Source organism: Anomaloglossus baeobatrachus, chromosome 5 (genome assembly GCF_048569485.1).
Source record: "Anomaloglossus baeobatrachus isolate aAnoBae1 chromosome 5, aAnoBae1.hap1, whole genome shotgun sequence".
Classification (NCBI taxonomy): domain Eukaryota; kingdom Metazoa; phylum Chordata; class Amphibia; order Anura; family Aromobatidae; genus Anomaloglossus; species Anomaloglossus baeobatrachus.
This window is the reverse complement of record NC_134357.1, coordinates 66,531,982-66,552,976: the sequence shown is the minus strand read 5'-3', so window position 1 is coordinate 66,552,976 and position 20,995 is coordinate 66,531,982. Positions and strand designations below refer to the sequence as shown.

At 47.2% G+C, this 20,995-nt stretch overlaps 1 protein-coding gene across 1 annotated transcript in view; it reads left to right on the top strand.

Annotated features, from left to right (window-relative positions):
• MYOF (myoferlin) overlaps window positions 1–20,995 on the top strand; it is a 228,741-nt gene that overhangs the window by 69,203 nt on the left and 138,543 nt on the right. Inside the window, 1 exon segment of the mRNA XM_075351623.1 lies at window positions 4,151–4,244. Coding sequence (XP_075207738.1) covers window positions 4,151–4,244 — 94 coding nt within the window.

The window sequence follows — 20,995 nt, the reverse complement described above, 5'->3', positions numbered from 1 at the left end:
AACGACTGACCATCATGACTTTCGTCCCCTCCACCCCAACTTAACGTGTGGAGTCTATCGTAGGCCTTTGATTGAACTCTCCGCCTCAATGGAGCAATGGAAGACCAGCATACCAGCGCAGTAGTGCAGGGAAGTGTGTAGTAGCAGTGTAACAGATGTTGAATCTGTTTAATACAATAATAATGAGAACTGACGGCACTTGCGTATCTTTTACTGGTCCCTATTTAAATGCCTCTATGTGGGCTAAAAAAATCTACAATTTTTATGATCTGGCGGTAACCTGCTAATATGAAATATAAAATCCCTTAGGCCCTGTGCGCACACTGCGTTTTTACCCGCGGTTTTGCTGCAGAAATTTCTTGAGAAATGTTTGATCTTTCTGCAGACATTTCCCAACAAAACCTATGGGAAAAAAAATATCTGTGCGCACGCTGCGTTATTGTTCTCAAGAAAATTCTTTCTGCAGAATTTCTTGAGAAAATGTCTTGAGAAAATGTGTATGTCACTTCTTTTCCGCAGGTACCTGTGGCATTTCACTCCATTCACTGTAATGTAATAGCAAAATACCGCGGGTATACCGCAGGTAGCAAATGAGGTGCAGTATACCCTCAGTATAGCCGCGGTTTACCTGCGGTAATGTTCATCGCTGCCTGCGGTTTGCAGGGAAGTGATGTCATTATGACATGAAGAGGAAGCGGAGCAGAGTAAACACACACGTCACACTCCCTGGACGCCGCACAGAAGCACTTCCGTGTGACCTCCAGGTGCCCGTGCAGTCTGTGTCCTGCTCCAGCCCCGCCGCTGCCTGCACTGCAGTATCAGTGTCTGCCCGCAGTATCGGCAGTTTTTCACGCCGCAGTGCTGGCAGCCACGGGCGCTGCTGTCAGGTTAGATGAGATCATTACCTGCTGTGACGATCTCCTGCGTCCTGACGTCACCGCTGTCACTCCCGTCTATGCCCGTCTAGCGGTGACGTCACGGGCTCTCGCGATACTGCTGAGAAAGCGGCAGGCATAGAAGGCAGTGACTGCGCTGACATCAGCAGTGCAGGAGATCGTCACAGCAGGTAATGAATATGATCTCATCCTCCTGACAGCAGCGCTCATCATCCCTTGCAGTGACCTGGGCTGACCTATTGATGTTAGCTCAGGTCACTGCATTACTCTCCCAGCCAATGGGGAACATTCTGTTCTTCATTGACTGGGACAGTGACTATGGTATGGATCATCGTGGGACCCCCTTATTGGATTACACCGGACCTGGAAGTGATTGATTGTTCTTTTCAATAAATTGGTGAAAGAGGGAATGTTTTAGGGAGTGTTTTTTTCAAATAAAACTTTTTTTTGTTTATTTTTTTATTTCTTACTGACTGGGTTGGTGATGTCGGGTATCTGATAGACGCGGGACATCACTAATTCCCGGGCTTGATGCCAGGTGACATTACACATCTGGTATCAACCCCATATATTACCCAGTTTGCCACCGCACCAGGGCAACGGGATGAGTTGGGACAAAGCACCAGGTTTGGCACATCTAATGGATGCGCCACTTCTGGGGCGGCTGTGGCCTGCTATTTTTAGGCTGGGGAGTGTCCAATAACAGTGGACCTCCCTAGTCTGAAAATACCAGTCCACAGTTGTCTGCTTTCCCTTGGCTGGTGATCCAATTTGGGGGGGGGACCCCACGTTTTTTGTTTTTAAATTATTTATTTAATGTAAAATAACAGCGTGGGGTGCCCTCTGTTTTGGATTACCACCACGGTGAAGCTGCCAGCTGTTGTCTGCAGGCTGCAGCCGTCTGCTTTACCCTAGCTGGCTACAAAAGATAGGGGGAATCCCACGTCATTTTTTATTATTTATTTATTTTTTGGCTAAATACAAGGCGAAGCACCCTTTAGTGCCACATGAAAGTCACTAAAGGGTGCCAGCTTAGAATATGCAGGGAGGTGGGCCATTTATATAGGTCTTTCTCATCTATTATCTATCTTTCCCTCTATCCATTATCTGTCTGTCGATTATCTATCTATATTATTTATTGCAGTTACAGCATAAAAAACCGGAGGGACCAACCTGCGGCAAAATCGCATGCGTTTTTCCCGCGGTTTTGGTGCGTTTTTTTACCGCAGGTGCGGTAATCTTCAACTCCCAGAAGTTTCAATAAATTTTCTTGAGAAAAATCACTTTTCTAGTACGCACATAGCCTTAAACTGGTGGGAAGGAGTGCTCAGTCAGACGGTATTACCCTATAATCTAAAATGAGGGAACTGATGGTACTTAACAGACAAATGTGAACAGGTGCATACTAAATATTTAAATGTCATGATCCAGGCCAGCTTTTCCCTGCTGCTGGTTACACCCAGCTCTGGCTTTGTCATGTCAGGGGTTAACTTCCCTTGCCTCGTTCTGGATCCCAGGACGCTATATATTGCCTCTCTACCTATGGCTCAGTGCTGCAATATTTCTGCCTTGCAGCTTGTATACTGGTTCTGGTGAGTGTTCCCGATCTGTCCTGCCTCCCTGCTACTGTGTACCCTGCCCGTCCCGGTCCCAGACTTCCCTCTCCTTTCTGTTTTGTGTTTTCCCTCTGCAGACCTAATCTTCCGACTTGGTTCTGTTTTCTGACTTGATATTGATCCTCCCTTTGCAGTGACTCCACTTTCCCGGCTAGACCCTGATTGCTTGACTACTCTATTGCCCCCTGGTGGTTCGCCTGTTAACTGCCTGCTGAAATTACTCTGCTGTACTTCAGATGCTTTTCGGTTAGTGTTTCTTTGTCTCTCCTTCACTACTCTGCTGCCACCTAGTGGAGATTACGCTGTACTACATCTAACTAGCCTTTGTACAGCGTGACAGAATCTTACTCTAGCAAAAATATAGCTGCACTCTGAAACCCTGAGACATGCAAACAATGAATACAGGAATTTGGACATGCATTACTGTAAAAGGAAATAAAAAAAATTGAGACACTTGGTGCATAAAAAAGGCCGTTGATGCTGGCTGCTGGGCTCACCTAAAACTTGCCTTTTATATGCATTGTCTCAATTTTTACAATGTATTTACTTAGCATTATTGCATGTCCAAATTCCTATATTCAATGTTTGCATGCCTTAGTGTTTGAGTGCAGCTGTTTTTTTGCTGGAGTATATTTCATGCTCCGTTTGCACCTGTTTGCATTTGTCTGTTAAGAAGTGCCATCAGTTTTCTCATTTTAGATTTTAGGGTCATGCCTTCTGACTGAGCACTCCTTTTCACCAGCTTAAAGGGATTTTAAATTTCATATTGGCATGTTACTGCCCACCCATAAAGTTGTAGTTTTTTTTTACGCTGGATAGAGGCATTGAGGTAGGGACTCGCCAAAAAGATACGCCTTGTCGCTGGCTGCTGGGCTCACATAAAACTGACTTTATGTGCCACATGTCTGTTTTTTTAAATGTATTTCCTTAGCAGTAATGCATGTCCAAATTGCTGTATTGAATGTTTTCATGTCTTAAGTGGGCTTTACATGCAACGGCATCGCTAACGAGATGCCGTTGGGGGCACGGAATTCGTGATGCACATCCTGCCTCGTTAGCGTTTGAAATGCAGGAACGACCGTTAACGATCTAAATTGCTTACCAAATCGTTGATCGTTGACCAGTCGTTCCTATCCTGATTATCGTTGCTGCTGCAGGTACGATGTTGTTCGTCGTTCCTGCGGCAGCACACATCGCTATGTGTGACACCGCAGAAACGAGGAACATCACCGTACCTGCGGCCGCCGGCAATGAGGAAGGAAGGAGGTGGGTGGGATGTTCAGCCCGCTCATCTCCACCCCTCCGCTTCTATTGGGCGGCCGCTTAGTGATGCCGAACGAACCGCCAACTTAGAAAAGAGGTGGTTCGCTGCCCACAGCGATGTCGCTAGGCAGGTAAGTATGTGTGACGGGTGTATGCGATGTTGTGCGCCACGGGCAGCAATTCGCCCGTGACACACAACAGACGGGGGCGTGAGCTTTCACCAGTGACATTGCTAGCGATGTCGCTGTGTGTAAAGCCCTCTTTAGTGTTTCAGAGTGCAGCTGTATTTTTGCTATAATACAATAATTAGGCTATTTATCCTGATAATGGTCACTAACAAGAGTTTTGATAAGCTCACTTTGTCTTCCCTTCAAGGCCACGATTGATTTATCGGTGTCCTATGAACCTCCGGTGACCCCAACCAGTAATGTGACTGATCCAGGGGGGACAAATGTACAACCTGACACAGGTACGTGATTAGCCTTACTATTATATACTGTATTTCCATTTATTTTTGCTCACCCTTTTCTGGGTCACATTGGTCTCCAACGTTGTAATTTTTGCTGAGTGATAATGGAGTTCCCGAGACTCGGCCCTTTAATGATCCAGTCAAATTCTGATAACATACTTTCCAACAGTCCCCATTCAATGTGGCATTGATTCGAAAAATCCCACTGCAAATTTTGGGTGTTTTGGGACATTCTCTGGGTGGATTTCAAATGTCTGTTATAGGATTCAAAACGTACATTGTAGCATAGACCTCAAACATGCCCGATAAGTGCTTAATCTGCATACATATTCGCCAGTTCCTGTAACCCTGTTCCGGCATGCACCGCGGCACTGTCAGTTGCGCAGGCGCAGTTTGAACTGCACCTGTCCAAGTGACATCGTCCGTTACCGCTACACACACACACACACACACACACACACACACCTGTCCCCGGCACTTCAGTCCTCAGAAATGCTCCGGCTTCCAGCTCTTCAGTGCAGTGAATATTCAGTGAGTGTAATGAGCAGCGTTCAGGAGCGGGAGGCAGCAGAGCTGAAGACAGCATCGCTGGATACAGGTAAATATAGAAAATATATTTTTGTTTCAAATACCCGTGTTTTCTCCGGGGGGGAAAATGGGGATATGTCCCCCAGGCCCACCTTGGATTACTCACTTTTGGCCAGGGTTAAAGGGGTTGTCCTGCCATGCTCACCGATTTAGCTGATACTTGGATATAAGCAAAGTATGGGCGGCTCCTTACACATTATAGTGGCTATCCGAATACTGCACCCTCTCTCCTAATTCAATTGATGGTTAAACAATATTTTCATCCCAGACAACTCCTTTTAAGCCCTCCCCCCCCACCCCCCCAGAAAAAACATGTTCGTCCCGCCCACCCATTTAATAAAAACACCCAACATTTTTGATCATGGACGTACCTGAAATTCATGGGCATTTTTCCATAAGATCTGGACACCTCCAGCAAATTTGGGACTGTCGGCAACTATAATTAACAATTCAGGGTTATTGTTTCTGCTTGTGCAAAATAGGTTGAAATGCAATATAAGAACTACGTCGAAGCTTTGTATTGGGGCCTATAAAGTTAAACCGCCTCTATGTGCCATATATATTACTGCTGACTTATGTGCCTTTTAGCCCTGATAAACACAGGGGTCTGTGCTGCCCTCCCTTACAGCTATTCCCCAAAACTTGCTGCATGCATAGAATGAGCTATAATTCCTAATGTTACTATAGGGCCAAATCTCAGCAGACTAATTTTGTCCTTCAGACTTGTTTGTTTTATCCTTATTTTGTCCTTTACAAGGTTACTTGGCAGCAGTGCCACACAGCATTGTGTGTGTGTGTATGTATATGTGTGTATATGTATGTATGTATGTATGTATGTATATGTGTGTATACACACACACACACACACACACACACACACACACACACACACACACACACGTATATGTATGTGTATGTATGTATGTATATATATGTATGTATGTGTGTGTATATATATATATATATATATATATATATATATATATATATATATATATATATATATATATATATATATATAATTATACATACACACTGTATATTTATTTATATATTTTTATTTTTTTTTTTAACTGTTGGTTGACCTTTCTCTAGTTCTCATGCTTTAGATCAGGTGTTTTAATGTTATATGAATGTTTACATTTTTGTATATGTGAATAAATTCCAATTTTTATAGCAATTTCCTTGCACAATTGTTGGTTCAGTCTTGCATTAAATGTTTTTTTCTGGATTGTACAAAAGTGGCCTTAAAGGTGAAAAAGAAAAAAACCCCGATAACCTAAAACAATTATCCTCTGACTGCCCAGAGGATGCATGCTTGAAAAAGACTAATACTACTAGGGCTGAGGCCCGCAATGTCCACAGTGGCTCCATTGGCGTCATACAAACGAAGGGCTTATTTGGGCGCGGGGGGGATTTGGACAGAAATCCCACTGTAGTGTTCAGCAGAGAACACTATATGATATCTCTATATAAGATCTCTAGCCTTACTTGTTTCTCCCCATTTTCAAGCCCCTGAACACCTCATAGCATACTGCTACATTCTGGGGTGTGTCGGGTGTTTAGAGCGGGCTCCGGGGCGGAGACCCTTCCATACAGGGCAGATGTTGGCTGTATTGTGTAGCTGGCATCTGCCTTTAACAGCAGCAATTGGTACTACCGCCGATCGCTGCTATTAACCTTTTAATTAGCGCTGTGAATCACTGACAGCAACATTTTAGACATGTTATTCGTTGTAGTGTCCATCCCCCGGAAGAAAATAATTGGGAGCCGATGGGTTGCTGTAACATCCAGGAGCCAGCTGAAGGCCCTGTGCCTGTCATGTGATTTTATTTTCTCTATGACCGAAGCGAATCTCCCTCTTTTTTTCCCATGTGAAAAATCAAGAAATGTAAAAAATAAACGACTTTTCCATCAGCACAGATGAAAAATTCTGATCTTTTAAAATATATTAACCTGGAGTAAACACTGTAAGGCTGTGTGCACACACCAGATTTGTTTCTCCAGCGAAAAACGCACCCTCTGGCAGAAAAATGCATAAAATCTCACCCTCTGGTAGAAAAATGTACCTCCGGCTGGAAAAACGCATAAAAGAACGCATCTGTTTTTGCTGCTTTTCAGTGCGTTTTTGTCCTTGCGTTTTTCTTAACATTGTCAATAGAAAAACTCGGAAAGGAAGTGACACACTGCTACTTTTTTCTGTAACCAAAACTGCAGGCAAAAAAGAAGCAACGTGCGCACAGCCTTTCTGAAATCTCAGACTTTGCTGGGGAAGGAAATGCATGCAGTTTAGGACCACAAACTGCACCCAAAAAACGTGGCAAAAAACGCAGCGTGCGCACAGGGCCTAACAAGGGAAATGAGATTAAAATACCAGAATTTATTTTTTTTCCAGTCACCGTAAAAAAATGCAATAAGGACGGATAAAAATATATGGCCGGATACAGCAAGATAAGTATTGTTCACACCAACCTGTGGGGGAGGGGGTGGAGGGGGATGTTAAAGTGATTCACAAAGAAGCCTGTGCGTGCACCTCTGTATGCGCCTCATCACCAATCCAACTCCAGCCCCTTCTGAGTAAGATATGTGGCCTAGAAAACACTGCTGCTCTTAATAAATTTCACTTGCGGTGGTTGCTTTGCTCCCGTCCCACCCTTAGTTCTGTCCATTTTGGTGAGAAACTGGCATGAGAACTTCAGAAATAGCAAAATGTATGTGCAGCTTCGAGTTGCGCCTACATTTTGAGACTCTAAAGTTTACATGCCAGAATTCTATTGTAAAAGCTTTGAAGTGTTATTCCCATCCCTGAGATCTTATCCCAAATGTAGTAGGTGTAGTAGTAGTAGTAGTAATAATATTATTAGCAAATACCTCCATTTAGAGATGTAGTATAGTTATTCTTGCCTCACGTGCACAGGGTTTGGAAGGAGACTGGTTGTAATGCCGCGCTATTCACCACTCCAGAATTATAAATGATTCATGTCTCTTTATTTCATGCACAAGTCTACACGTTTCAGGAGTACTCAGCTCCCTTCATCAGGACATCAGGCAAAAGAACATCAAATCTGATTTGATGTTCTTTTGCCTAATGTCCTGATGAAGGGAGCGGAGTACTGCTGAAACGCGCAGACCTGTGCATGAAATAAAGAGACATGAATCATTTATAATTCTGGAGTGGTGAATAGCGCGGCATTACAACCAGTCTCCTTCCAAACCTTGAACTACTACACCCGGGGCTGCAGCTGTTTCACCCTTGGCTACATAACAATATAGGGGTTGTGACTGGCACAACTCCTATAGTGAGTTCTTTACATTTCACTAAATTTCCAGTTTTGTGGATGAGACCCTATTGCGCTTTTCTTCCACAGTCCTCACTGTACCTCATGTGCACGGCATTGCAGCTAAGGTAGCCATGATTACGTTCACTCATAGTGACGGTTAGTTGCTTGTGGTCGTAACCATGAATAGTAAGCTGCAATGCCCTGCACATGAGGTAAGAGACACAACTATATCAGGAGATCTATACCACATTTCTAATTGGAGGGATTTGCTATTAATAATTTATTTCAAATGCTGCCAATTGGACGGAACCTGAGCTGCAATGCCCTGCACATGAGGTAAGAAGAACTATACTACCTTTCTAATTGGAGAGATGTTTTTTATTTATTATTATTATTATTATTATTATTATTATTATTATTATTATTATTATTATTATTATTTCTAGTTTCCTACTACATATTGGGATAGAATTTTGAAGATGGGAATATCCCTTTTAATGCAGGAGGACCATAGTATGTACCACAAAGTGATATAGAAAAAAAACACCAAGTCACGATGCAAAAAAACAAAACAGAAACCCTTGTACAGCAAAAAATACTTTACATGTTTATGCATCGCCATAATCGTACTGACTGAAAATCATGTTCTGTGGTAGTTTTTTCACTGCACAATTAACTCTGTAAATATAGAATTCCAAAAAACAGTGGCAGAATTGCGTTTTGTTTTTTTTTTTTTCTTAAGTTTTTTTACTCAACGTGGTAAAGTAAATCATATACAATAAACACTCATAAATCTGTAGGCTGAAAAATGTCAAAAAAGAGGAGAGGAAAAAATGAACATCCTCAAAGCAAAAATGTAGTCTTTAATGGCTGAGAGGCCTAGCCCCCGATCCTGTATGTGAACTGTAACGTCGGCCATTTTGGCTATTGCTCAGTTTATAAGGTAATGTGGGATTATTGGCTGTGTGACATATTTAAGTCTCCCGAACACATGAAAGGATTGTTCCTTTCTGCAGCCATAAGAAATTAATGGCGTTTTTTTTCCTAATTATATTAATGGGCGCTACATGAACCCCAGGATCTCGGAGGGCAGCTTTTCCTCAGATGGCAGGTGGTGAGAGAACGCACAGAGGCAGGAAGCTGGGCCTGCGTTTTCCTGAGAGATAACAGTTATAGCTACATCTATGGCTATAATGATGTATTGTCATTTTATTTTATCTAAAGAGCTTTTCCTGTCATTGTACGTTTCTTCCATAGTGTAAAGAGGAAATATTTTGTAAATGACAAATTGTACCCTTACCCATCCCTTTTTTTTCATAACCATTACATGAGACGACATTAGTATACAGTTGTTTGAAACCTACAAGAAGAAAATATATAAAAAAAATGCTTTTAAAGAAAAGAGGTGGTCCACTACTTTTACATTGATGGCCAACAATGTCTGACTGGGGTCTGACACCCCACACCCCCACTGATGAGCTGGTTTCTGTGCCAGATCCGAGCTGCCTCATCTTCTTATAGTGGCCACAACTGGGTACTGCACAACTGCCTCCTATTGATTTGAATGGGAGGTAGATGTGCAGTACCCGGCAGTGGCCGCTATCCGGTAACTGGCTAGCTTTGGAACTGAGTATTTTCTGCTGCCGCTGGTGGCACCAAGAGTTGGTGACTGACGGGGATGCGGGGTGAAGGAAGGTGCGGACGCCGGTCCATTAGGGCTCCACATTCCTTTGCCAGAGAGAATCATTGTTTTGTAGACTGCTTTTAGTGGGGTGTGTGACACTTGCGGTTCTCTTCAAGGCAGCGTCCACCACCCCGCAGCCGGTCACCATCGTAGACGTAGCAGATACATAGAACACTGAGGTTCTCTTGGTCCTGAACGATTTGTAGCGATCAGCAACTTCACATCAGAGGCCAGGTCGCTGATGTGTTTCACACACTGCAATGTCGCTGGGGAGGTCGCTATTGCGTCACAAAACCGGTGACGTTACAGAGATGTCGTTCGCGATGTTGCAGTGTGTAAAGCCACCTTAATGCTGCACTACTGTTGGCGGCGTGACTCCTGATGTCTGACTGTTTTGCCATGGTGTCATCTAGTCCTTGGGTGAACCTAAAACTATCATTACACCAATATATTGAAGCTGTAAAAGTAAACTGAAAGTCAATAGGATTGCAGATAGGGTCTTACCTGGGGGATGGAAGGTCTTGAAGTGGGGTGAGAGGTTCACCTGAGCTAGTTTTGTAAGCCACTACTATCTGAGTGTAAACACGGCTGCTGTAGCATCCCTGTAGTGGCTATAGAAGCTGAGAGAGATGAGACTGTCACGCTGGGTGTGGAATAATCTGATGCAAGTAGTAAATTAGTGATTTTATTTGTCAACGCATTTCTGCAAACATTTTCATTTTTAGGACAAAACTCACATGTGATTTTATTTATTTATTTATTTATTTTTTTTTTGTCCTGAAGGTGAAACTGTTTGCAGAAACCACAACCCATTTTCAATACTCATACTGAGGGAAGGAGGTTGCTGGCCAAAATCTCACCATACCTAACCCCATCCATCTTGCCTTTTTAATAAGGTGCAGTCATCCTGTCCCCTTTGCAGAATAGCACACACAAGTATGATGTCTCAACCACCATGCTTCATGGTTGGGATGGTGTTCTTGAGTTTGTACTCTTCCCTTTCCTGCCTACAAACATGGCGAGTGGAGTTGATTCCAAAAAGTTATATTTTGGTCTTATTTTAATTTAGGAGGAAAGCGCTTGACCAAAAAAATGGCACTCACTCAAATATTTTATGAAAATATAATATCAGTTTTATTTGTGTATAAATTTTAAAAACACACATGCAAAAACATGGAAAACATAATTTTAAAAAACACCAAAAATGAACAGAACCCAATCCAAACTAAAGTCCTCCTATTATAGAGTAATAATTCAGAGATTTTACCATAAATTACCACAGATAAGCTGTTTAGAAGCACATGAAAGACCAAACAATTACTTAGGTCAGTATAGCCCAGTGACCTAGTGGTCAAAGCAGCAAACAGCAAAATCCATTAATATGAGGGGAAAAAAACGAAAAAACAACAAAAAAAACAGGAGTTTTGCTATAGTAACATTCTCTAACCAATAATACAGGAGGCTCAAAGAAACCTGGCCAGGTTTTTTTTTTTTTTTTTTTTTTTTTTTTTTTTTTCTGCTCACATTAATGGATTTTGCGGTTTGCTGCTTTGACCACTAGGTCACTGGGTTATACTGACCTAAGAAATTGTTTGGTCTCTCATATGTCTCTAAACAGCTTATATGTGAATATGTGACGCTCTGGGAAAACCAGGTAGTCACAGATAGGTCCCTGCACAACACCTTTCTCCACTTAGGAAACACACAGCCGACCTGAAACCCTAGTCACCCCCCCCCTTAGGGAAAGACAGACTCACCAGTGGGCGTGACCAGGCGGTTGGGACATGCCCACCCAGGGGTCCAGACTGCCCATTGCGGGAAAACAAGCAGATCAGTTTGTAGTTCAGTTTGGAGAGGAGTGTGGGCTGGAGCTAAGTGTAGCTCCAGCAGGAAAGTTCAAGTTGAACGGTACCAGGGTAGGATCCCTGGTGCCTCTGGCTCAGCATGAGACTGGAAGACTACTTGGCAGAACCGAGGTGGACCAGGACAGGTTTGTAGCCCGCCGGTACTGACACTGGGAACTGACCCGGAAACCGTAGCACAAAGGGGGGTACTCGGACCCTGAAGCCAGAACCGGAAACAAGCGGACTGGTTAATTCACCAATTGAGGCCAGGACTAGAGGTCCTGTCCCACCCAAAGTCCCTCATAGAAGACAACAGCCCACCGCTAGGGATAGGAGGTCACCGCCAGGGCCCATAGATCCCACGGGCCAGCGTCTGCGGGCACGGCTCCTTAGTCCACATCCAGCCAGGAGCGGACTCCTGCGTTTCACACTAGGAAGTCCACTTTACACAAAACAGTGCAGAGGAAAAGGATAGAGACCACCAGCCTGGGTGGGTGACCTGAATGCAACCGGCCGCGGCACTGGCCACCAGCACCTTGGTTTACCAGAGACTTGTGTGGTTTATTAACTGAGTAAACAAACCATCCCTGCGGTCGCTATATCCTGCACAGAGACACCGGGCCCCGGGGCCACCATCCCTACCCACAGAGGGGTTAACAACTACCTGCCACAACATCTCCCCCGGGTGCCCCACAACAGCAGCGGTGGTGTCCCCTTTCACCACACACCGTGGGTGGCGTCACAAACGTAATACGGCCTAGCCCGTACATCTACGTCCCCCCATTTATTTGGCGTGTCCGCGAGACCCCCGGGTCCGGAGACCCTCGAGCCACTACCCCAGAAGGCCCGGATCCGAGCAGTTTAGGCTGCTGGCATGGGGGCGGCACAAATATTTGTTAAAATTTCTGAATGATAACTGTGTAATAGGAGAATTTTAGTTAGAGATGGTTACTATGGCAAAACTCCTGCTTTTTTCACATTAATGGATTTTGCTGTTTTGACCACTAGGTCACTGGGCTATACTGACCAGTACAGCACAGAGGTCCGGTCTCTTGCTTGCAGGGTTCTGCTGTGAGGGAGGAGGAAGGGGGAGCAGATGGACTGTGACAGCAGTGAAACACCGCCCACCGCTCAGTGAGTTAGGAAGAATGCAGCCGGCTGCACGGATGTGACGTGTGCAGCACTTGACGTGACGTCACTGGAGCGGGAACAGCGGTCTACAATAGCGCCTCTCATAGGCACTATTGCCAACACAAGGTATTTGAGAGAAACATTGTTTCTCAATAGAATATCGAACTAGACAATATAAAAAAATATGGGTGAACCACCCTTTTAATATATTGTTGCGTGCAGAGCCTCATTAACTATAAACTGCCCTTGATTAGATCTGTAAAAATCTTTCTCTGTGGCAGTTATATTCACATACATATGATTTTTTAGCTGCGCGGCTTATCTGCATTCATTCAGTGTTTTAAGGTAAAACAAAACCTTTGCTTACAGCTGTGAAAACCTGTTCTTCTAGTTGAATGCACATGATACATGTCCGCTCACTTCCTCCCAACCATGTCGGTCTGGGGTGTGGTCACAAAACGCGTGACGTCACCATATTCCCCTCACTGACCTTCACCGAGGGATTATAGAAATAGCTGCCACATATTGTTTGCTGCTGCTAATCTGTCTCTTGTATAGATATTTAATCTACTAATCCTAAAGAAAAATAAATTATAAGTGTTTTTTTTTTCTTTTTTTTTTCTTCTACAAAAAGTAGTAAAAAGAGCCACTTTTCTGTCATTGAAGGTGTAAAGTCAATGAACTGATAAGATCGCTCCATCTTCACCTGTCACGCTGCGGCTGTCAGAACAGTAAAGAAAGTAAAAGTAAATACAGGATCAACTCCAGATAGAAAGGGTTATGTCTAAGGGGTGCTTCACACACAGCGAGCTCGCTGCCGAGATCGCTGCTGAGTCACGCTTTTTGTGACGCAGCAGTGACCTCATTAGCGATCTCGCTGTGTGTGACACTGAGCAGCGATCTGGCCCCTGCTGCGAGATCGCTGCTCGTTACACACAGCCCTGGTTCGTTTTCTTCAAAGCCGCTCTCCTGCTGTGACACACAGATCGCTGTGTGTGACAGCAAGAGAGCGACAAATGAAGCGAGCAGGGAGCAGGAGCCGGCATCTGACAGCTGAGGTAAGCTGTATCCAAGATAAACATCGGGTAACCAAGGTGGTTACCCGATATTTACCTTAGTTACCAGCAGCTCTCACGCTGCCTGTGCTGCCGGCTCCGGCTCTCTGCACATGTAGCTGCTGTACACATCGGGTTAATTAACCCGATGTGTACAGCAGCTAGGAGAGCAAGGAGCCAGCGCTCAGTGTGCGCGGCTCCCTGCTCTCTGCACATGTAGCTGCATTACACATCGGGTTAATTAACCCGATGTGTACTGTAGCTAGGAGAGCAAGGAGCCAGCGCTTAGTGTGCGCGGCTCCCTGCTCCCTGCTCACACTGGTAACTAATGTAAACATCGGGTAACCATACCCGATGTTTACCTTAGTTACCAGTCTCCGCAGCTTCCAGACGGCGGCTCCGTGCAAGCGCAACGTCGCTTGCACGTCGCTGCTGGCTGGGGGCTGGTCACTGGTCGCTGGTGAGATCTGCCTGTTTGACAGCTCACCAGCGACCATGTAGCGATGCAGCAGCGATCCTGACCAGGTCAGATCGCTGGTCGGATCGCTGCTGCATCGCTAAGTGTGAAGGTACCCTAAGGAAGTGTGAAGGCCCAGTCACACACAACGACTTACCAGCGATCCCGAAAACGATGCGACCTGATCGGGATCACTGGTAAGTCGCTGGTAAGTCGCTGGTGAGATGTCACACAGTCAGATCTTACCAACGACTCAGTAACGATACAGGTCACAGTAGCGACCAGTATAACGATCTCAGCAGTCACTGTCACCCTGTCACACAGTGTCAAACACAGCGATGTGTCCTGCCCAGCAGGACATCGCCTTTGAAGAAAATGGCCTGGACCATTCGGCAATGACTAGCGATCTCACAGCAGGGGCCTGATCGCTGGTAGATGTCACACATAACGAGATCGCTAACGGGATCGCTACTGCGTCACAGAAACCGTGACTCAGCTGCGATCTCGCTAGCGATCTTGCTATGTGTGACGGTACCTTTTAGGCCATGTTCACACGTGGCATCTTTTTTGCCAGTGCATCTTGAGTGCATCAAAAAATGCACCAAAAACACAGTAAAAACGCATTGCGTTTTTGGTGCATTTTGCTGCATTTTTTGCCCAATGTGTTTTTAAAGGGATCCTGTCGCCACTTTTTTTGGCCTATAAGCTGCGGCCACCACCACCCGGCTCTTATATACAGCATTCTTACATGCTGTATATAAGAGTCCAGGCCGGGAGTATAACACAAAAAACACTTTAATACTTACCTAACGGTCGCGCGGTGGGCCAATTGGGAGTCTCCGTTGTCCGGTGCCAGCGCCTCCTCTTTCGGCCATCTTAGTCCTCTCTTTCTGAAGCCTGTGTACATAACACATCTACATCATACACACTGGCCGGTCCCGCACAGGCGCACTACAATACTTTGATCTGCCCTGCTCAGGACCTTAATGCCGGCAAGTGTGAATGATGTCTGACCCGTCATGCACCGCGGCTAGAGAAGGAGCACAAAGATGTCCAAAAGAGGAGGCACCGGACAAAGGAGACGCCCATTAAGCCCACCGCGCGACCGTTAGGTAAGTATTATAAAGTGTTTTTTATGTTATACTCCCGCCCTGGGCTCTTATATACAGCATGTTAGAATGCTCTACATAAGAGCCCGGTGGTGGTGGCCGCAGCTTATAGGCCAAAAAAGTGGTGACAGGTTCCCTTTAAGTCAAATCTATTGACTGGAGGGCTCAAACGCTGCAAAAAAATGCAAAAATAATTGACATGCTGCATCTTCAAAAAAACGCAGCCAAGAAGCAGACAACAAAAGATGCCCAGTGTGGACGGCAAAATTGAAATCTCATAGACTTTGTTGGGGAAAGAAATACATGCATTTTAGTGCATCTTTGTGACCTCAAAAACGCACCAAAAGATGCCCTGTGTGAACTTAGCCTGAAATTCTTGTCTAGTGAACATAAGTTAACTTATCTATTGATGACTTTGACGTTGGTGTGGTCTGCCTGCCAAGATCCCGCCTGATGAACTAGCACTGAGACGCTTTTACACCCATTAGACTGGAGCAGCAGTGCACTTACTTTACTGCCGCTCCACTTGTCCTCTATTGGATTGCTGAGTGCTCGGCTTTTTCGGCAGCCCCATAGAGCATGAATGGAATGGAAGTTAAAGCGTAGCAATCATTTACATTTTATTTCATGAATCCTTATCAAAATCCTGAATTCGGAGGTAAAATCTGAATTCAAAGAAGACATTCCCATTACTGAGATAGGAGATGGCAGCTGGTGCTGATGAGATTCTATGTAGATCAAAAAGGGAGGAGGGGCGGAGATCTGCCTCTTCGCTCTGCCTCTAGGTCTCTTCGCTCTGCCTCTAGGTCTCTTCGCTCTGCCTCTAGGTCTCTTCGCTCTGCCTCTAGGTCTCTTCGCTCTGCCTCTAGGTCTCTTCGCTCTGCCTCTAGGTCTCTTCGCTCTGCCTCTAGGTCTCTTCGCTCTGCCTCTAGGTCTCTTCGCTCTGCCTCTAGGTTTCCCCCCCTTCTATCTCAGTAATGGGAAAGTCTTCTCTGAATACAGATTTTACCTTTTTAGAATTGAGAATTTTGATAATGACTGAAGTTGCTTATTTTCATGTGTACTATTGATTTTTCGCAATTTTTTTTTTTTTTCCACAACTGTTACACTTTAAGCATGAACACTGCCACGCTGATTCATTCTAGCAGGGATAACAGTGCTCATTTTACCAAACAATGAAGGTCCTGTTGCGGTCAGATTACTGTGGATAGGTGTTTTTGTTTTTCACCAGAAAACCCCTTTTTAATAGGTTTTGGAATTTAAAGAATACTTTTTATTTTTTGTAAAATGAAAATGTGGCGCCCTGGAAAAGCCAACACGTCACAGGTACTGCAACACACCCTACACCCCGGTTAGGAATACCGAAGCCAAACACAAATCCTTGTTGCCTTCCTCCAGGGACTGAGTCCACACCAGGTGGGGCGGAGCCAGGCGGTTGGCTCCACCCACCGAGGAGTTCACAGTCCTGGAGGCGGGAAAAGGAAGGAAGAACAGTTTAGGAGTTGTAGAGTGAGGAAGTAGTAGTGGAGGAACTGACTGACCGTGTCCGGGTACGTGGCCCGGGCACCTGACAGCAAGGTTGGCAGACGGTGGTGACCGTCTGCAGGAGAGGCCAATTGACGTACAACCGTAAGGACCGGGGATGGGCGGTGGCCCGCCGGTACCGGATCGGGGAGCGAAGAGAGGCCAGCACCATCCGGCAGGGCCTACGGACCCTGACCAGGCTAGGAGTCGCTGTAAAACCGGTCAAATCCGTCAGCGACGGGAACCTCCGGGGTTTCCCAGCAGTAAAGACCAGACTGAAGGCAACCGTCCAAACCGTGAGGGAGATAAAGCTACCGCCAGAGCTAGAGCTCCCAGGGCCAGAGCCTGCGGGCAAAGGAAGGGCTCCCCTAGTCAGCCCGCTCCCCAGCGGTATGTTATCAGTGGGAAGCCATTGGGGCCGAGAACAAAACACCGGTGCAGGGAGAGACAGTTACTGCTAACCTACTGGGAGTGACCGCCGCAGCCGTCTGTGGGACTCGTCCATCCAGCCGTTTGTTTTACCAGAGACTCCGTGTGCGTTACTGGCTGAGTAAGTACCACCGTACCGTCTGGCACTGCGCTGCCCCGCGACCCTGCACCCGGCCAGGCCCCACATCCCACCTTCCGACCTCAACCACCGGGCCCCGGGACCACCAAAAAACCCCCTACCCACGGAGGGGAGAAAACATCTCAGCTGCTCCCTGTCAACGCTCCCGGGATCCCCGTACAGAGCAGCGGTGGTGTCCCAGCCTCACGACAAACCATGGGTGGCGTCATGGACAATATCCCTACACCAAACCACCCCTTTCACTCACGGGCGAGGAGCGCCGTTCGAGTCCCCGGGATCCGGCCCACCGCTCGAGCCACCGACCGAGCGAGCAGCAGCAGCAGCCGGACCCGAGCAGTGGGTGAGCGCAGCGCCCTCCCCGCCCGCGACAGAAATATATAAATATTTCAATATACGATCAGTTTCTCAGGATTTCTGCTTGCTGTCTTTCAATAGAACCGAGGTTAAAAATCTGTCTAATAATAATAATAATATTATTATTATTATTATTATTATTATTATTATTATTATTATTATTATTATTATTATTATTATTGTTTTATTTCTATAGTGCCAACATATTCCGCAGCGCTTTACAATTCAGAGGGGACATGTACAGACAATTTGAGACAATACAAAAAAAAAATAAAGATACCAGGAGGAGTGAGGGCCCTGATCGTAAGCTTACAGTTATGAGGAAATAGGGGAGACACAAAAGGGGAATGGGGGGAGATGAGCTTGTCATATATGGTCCAGCCATCGATTTAAAAGGGTATTCAAAACCATCTGCATGAACCTGTCATCGGCCAGAATTTATACAGGTTCAGGGGACGAGAACTGGAAGTAATTATTATTTTTTTTTTTGTTATGAAGGGCAGAAAGGGTCTAGATCAGGGCAGTGAGGTGATAGGCTAGTCTAAAGAAATGCGTCTTTAGGGCCCGCTTAAAGGCGTGGATGTTGGGAATTAATCGGATTGCTCTTGGTAGTGTGTTCCAGAGCATAGGCGCAGCTCGTGAGAAATCTTGAAGACAGGAGTGGGAGGTTTGAATTGTTGAGGATGTCAGTCTTAGGTCATTAGCAGAGCGGGGGGCACGGGTGGGGTGATAGACAGAGATGAGGGAGGAGGAGATGTAAGGAGGTGCGGAACCATGGAGAGCTTTGTGAGTGAGGCTAGTTTCACACTTGCATTGAACGGTATCCGTTGCATTGCGTTGTGTGACGGATGCAACGGATGTGTTGCATATAGTGGCACAACAGATGAAACGAATGCTGTAAAACAACGGAATCCGTTTTTGATTTTTTTTTTTTTTTTTTTTTTTACAGTTTTACCGGCGGCAGACAATTGTGAACGATCAACTGATCGCTCCCTGCAGCCGGCCGCCGGGTGATCAGCTGATCGCTCCCTGCAGCCGGCCGCCGGGTGATCAGCTGATCGCTCCCTGCAGCCGGCCGCCGGGTGATCAGCTGATCGCTCCCTGCAGCCGGTCGCCGGGTGATCAGCTGATCGCTCCCTGCAGCCGGTCGCCGGGTGATCAGCTGATCGCTCCCTGCAGCCGGCCGCCGGGTGATCAGCTGATCCCTCCCTGCAGCCGGCCGCCGGGTGATCAGCTGATCCCTCCCTGCAGCCGGCCGCCGGGTGATCAGCTGATCCCTCCCTGCAGCCGGCCGCCGGGTGATCAGCTGATCCCTCCCTGCAGCCGGCCGCCGGGTGATCAGCTGATCCCTCCCTGCAGCCGGCCGCCGGGTGATCAGCTGATCGCTCCCTGCAGCCGGCCGCCGGGTGATCAGCTGATCGCTCCCTGCAGCCGGCCGCCGGGTGATCAGCTGATCGCTCCCTGCAGCCGGCCGCCGGGTGATCAGCTGATCGCTCCCTGCAGCCGGCCGCCGGGTGATCAGCTGATCGCTCCCTGCAGCCGGTCGCCGGGTGATCAGCTGATCGCTCCCTGCAGCCGGCCGCCGGGTGATCAGCTGATCCCTCCCTGCAGCCGGCCGCCGGGTGATCAGCTGATCCCTCCCTGCAGCCGGCCGCCGGGTGATCAGCTGATCCCTCCCTGCAGCCGGCCGCCGGGTGATCAGCTGATCCCTCCCTGCAGCCGGCCGCCGGGTGATCAGCTGATCCCTCCCTGCAGCCGGCCGCCGGGTGATCAGCTGATCCCTCCCTGCAGCCGGCCGCCGGGTGATCAGCTGATCCCTCCCTGCAGCCGGCCGCCGGGTGATCAGCTGATCCCTCCCTGCAGCCGGCCGCCGGGTGATCAGCTGATCCCTCCCTGCAGCCGGCCGCCGGGTGATCAGCTGATCCCTCCCTGCAGCCGGCCGCCGGGTGATCAGCTGATCGCTCCCTGCAGCCGGCGGCCGGGCGCTCAGCTGAGCGCTGTCACTTGCCGGCGCCCGGGCATGCCGGCGGCCGGGCGCTCAGCTGAGCGCTGTCACTTGCCGGCGCCCGGGCATGCCGGCGGCTGGGCGCTCAGCTGAGCGCTGTCACTTGCCGGCGCCCGGGCATGCCGGCGGCCGGGCGCTCAGCTGAGCGCTGTCACTTGCCGGCGCCCGGGCATGCCGGCGGCCGGGCGCTCAGCTGAGCGCTGTCACTTGCCGGCGCCCGGGCATGCCGGCGGCCGGGCGCTCAGCTGAGCGCTGTCATGTGATCATGTGATTCTAAAAAAAAAAAAAGAGAGCATGCGCAGTGAAATCCAGAGGATTCCGCTGCTCAAAACAACGTTACATGCTGCGTTCCTCCCACTGGGCGGAAGCAACGGAGCGTCGCCCAGCGGAAGCAACGCAGGTCCTTTTGGTACAATCCGTCAACCATACAAGTCTATGGGAAACAGTGGAATCCGTTAACGGATTCCGCTGTTTTCCAAAAGGGCGGATTGTAACGGAAGAAAAACAACGCAAGTGTGAAAGTACCCTGAGAGTGATAAGTTTATGTTGGATTCATGTGTCCTGTCATGGAGTCCTGTCAGATGAAGGGTGAACAGGTGCCCAGTTTGTTAAAGTGCAATTATTAGCACTATGTATTGTAAGTAGCTGACCTCCGGTGTGAGCATGATCGCACCAGAATGTGTAATGACTGCGGGACGTGCCCTCACTTGCACCATCTGTTCTCGAATGTGCCACCTTTGCCACAGTCTTACAGCCCGGGAAAGATAGGACACAAGTTCAAAGTAGCGATCGAGCTCCTAATATTTGGGGGTGGATGGATGTAAACAATGTAGAGAGAGGATACCACGGTGCCATACACTGTGTAGTGGCCGTTATAGTGGCTTAGTACTGCAGCTCAGATCACAATGATTTCTTAAAGGGAATCTGTCAGAAGGGTTTTGCTATGTAACCTGAAGACAGCATGCTGCAAGGGTTAAAACAGATTTCAGGGATGCCTATCTTGTCTATGTACGATCTGTTGTTTATTTGCTACGTTTAACTAGCAGGACTTATCATTGCTCGGGCTTCAATGTCACGTTCACAGCAGTCCATCACACCCCCTCCTCTGATTGGCACCTCACTGTGACTTCAATCTAAGAGTCTGGGGTGGG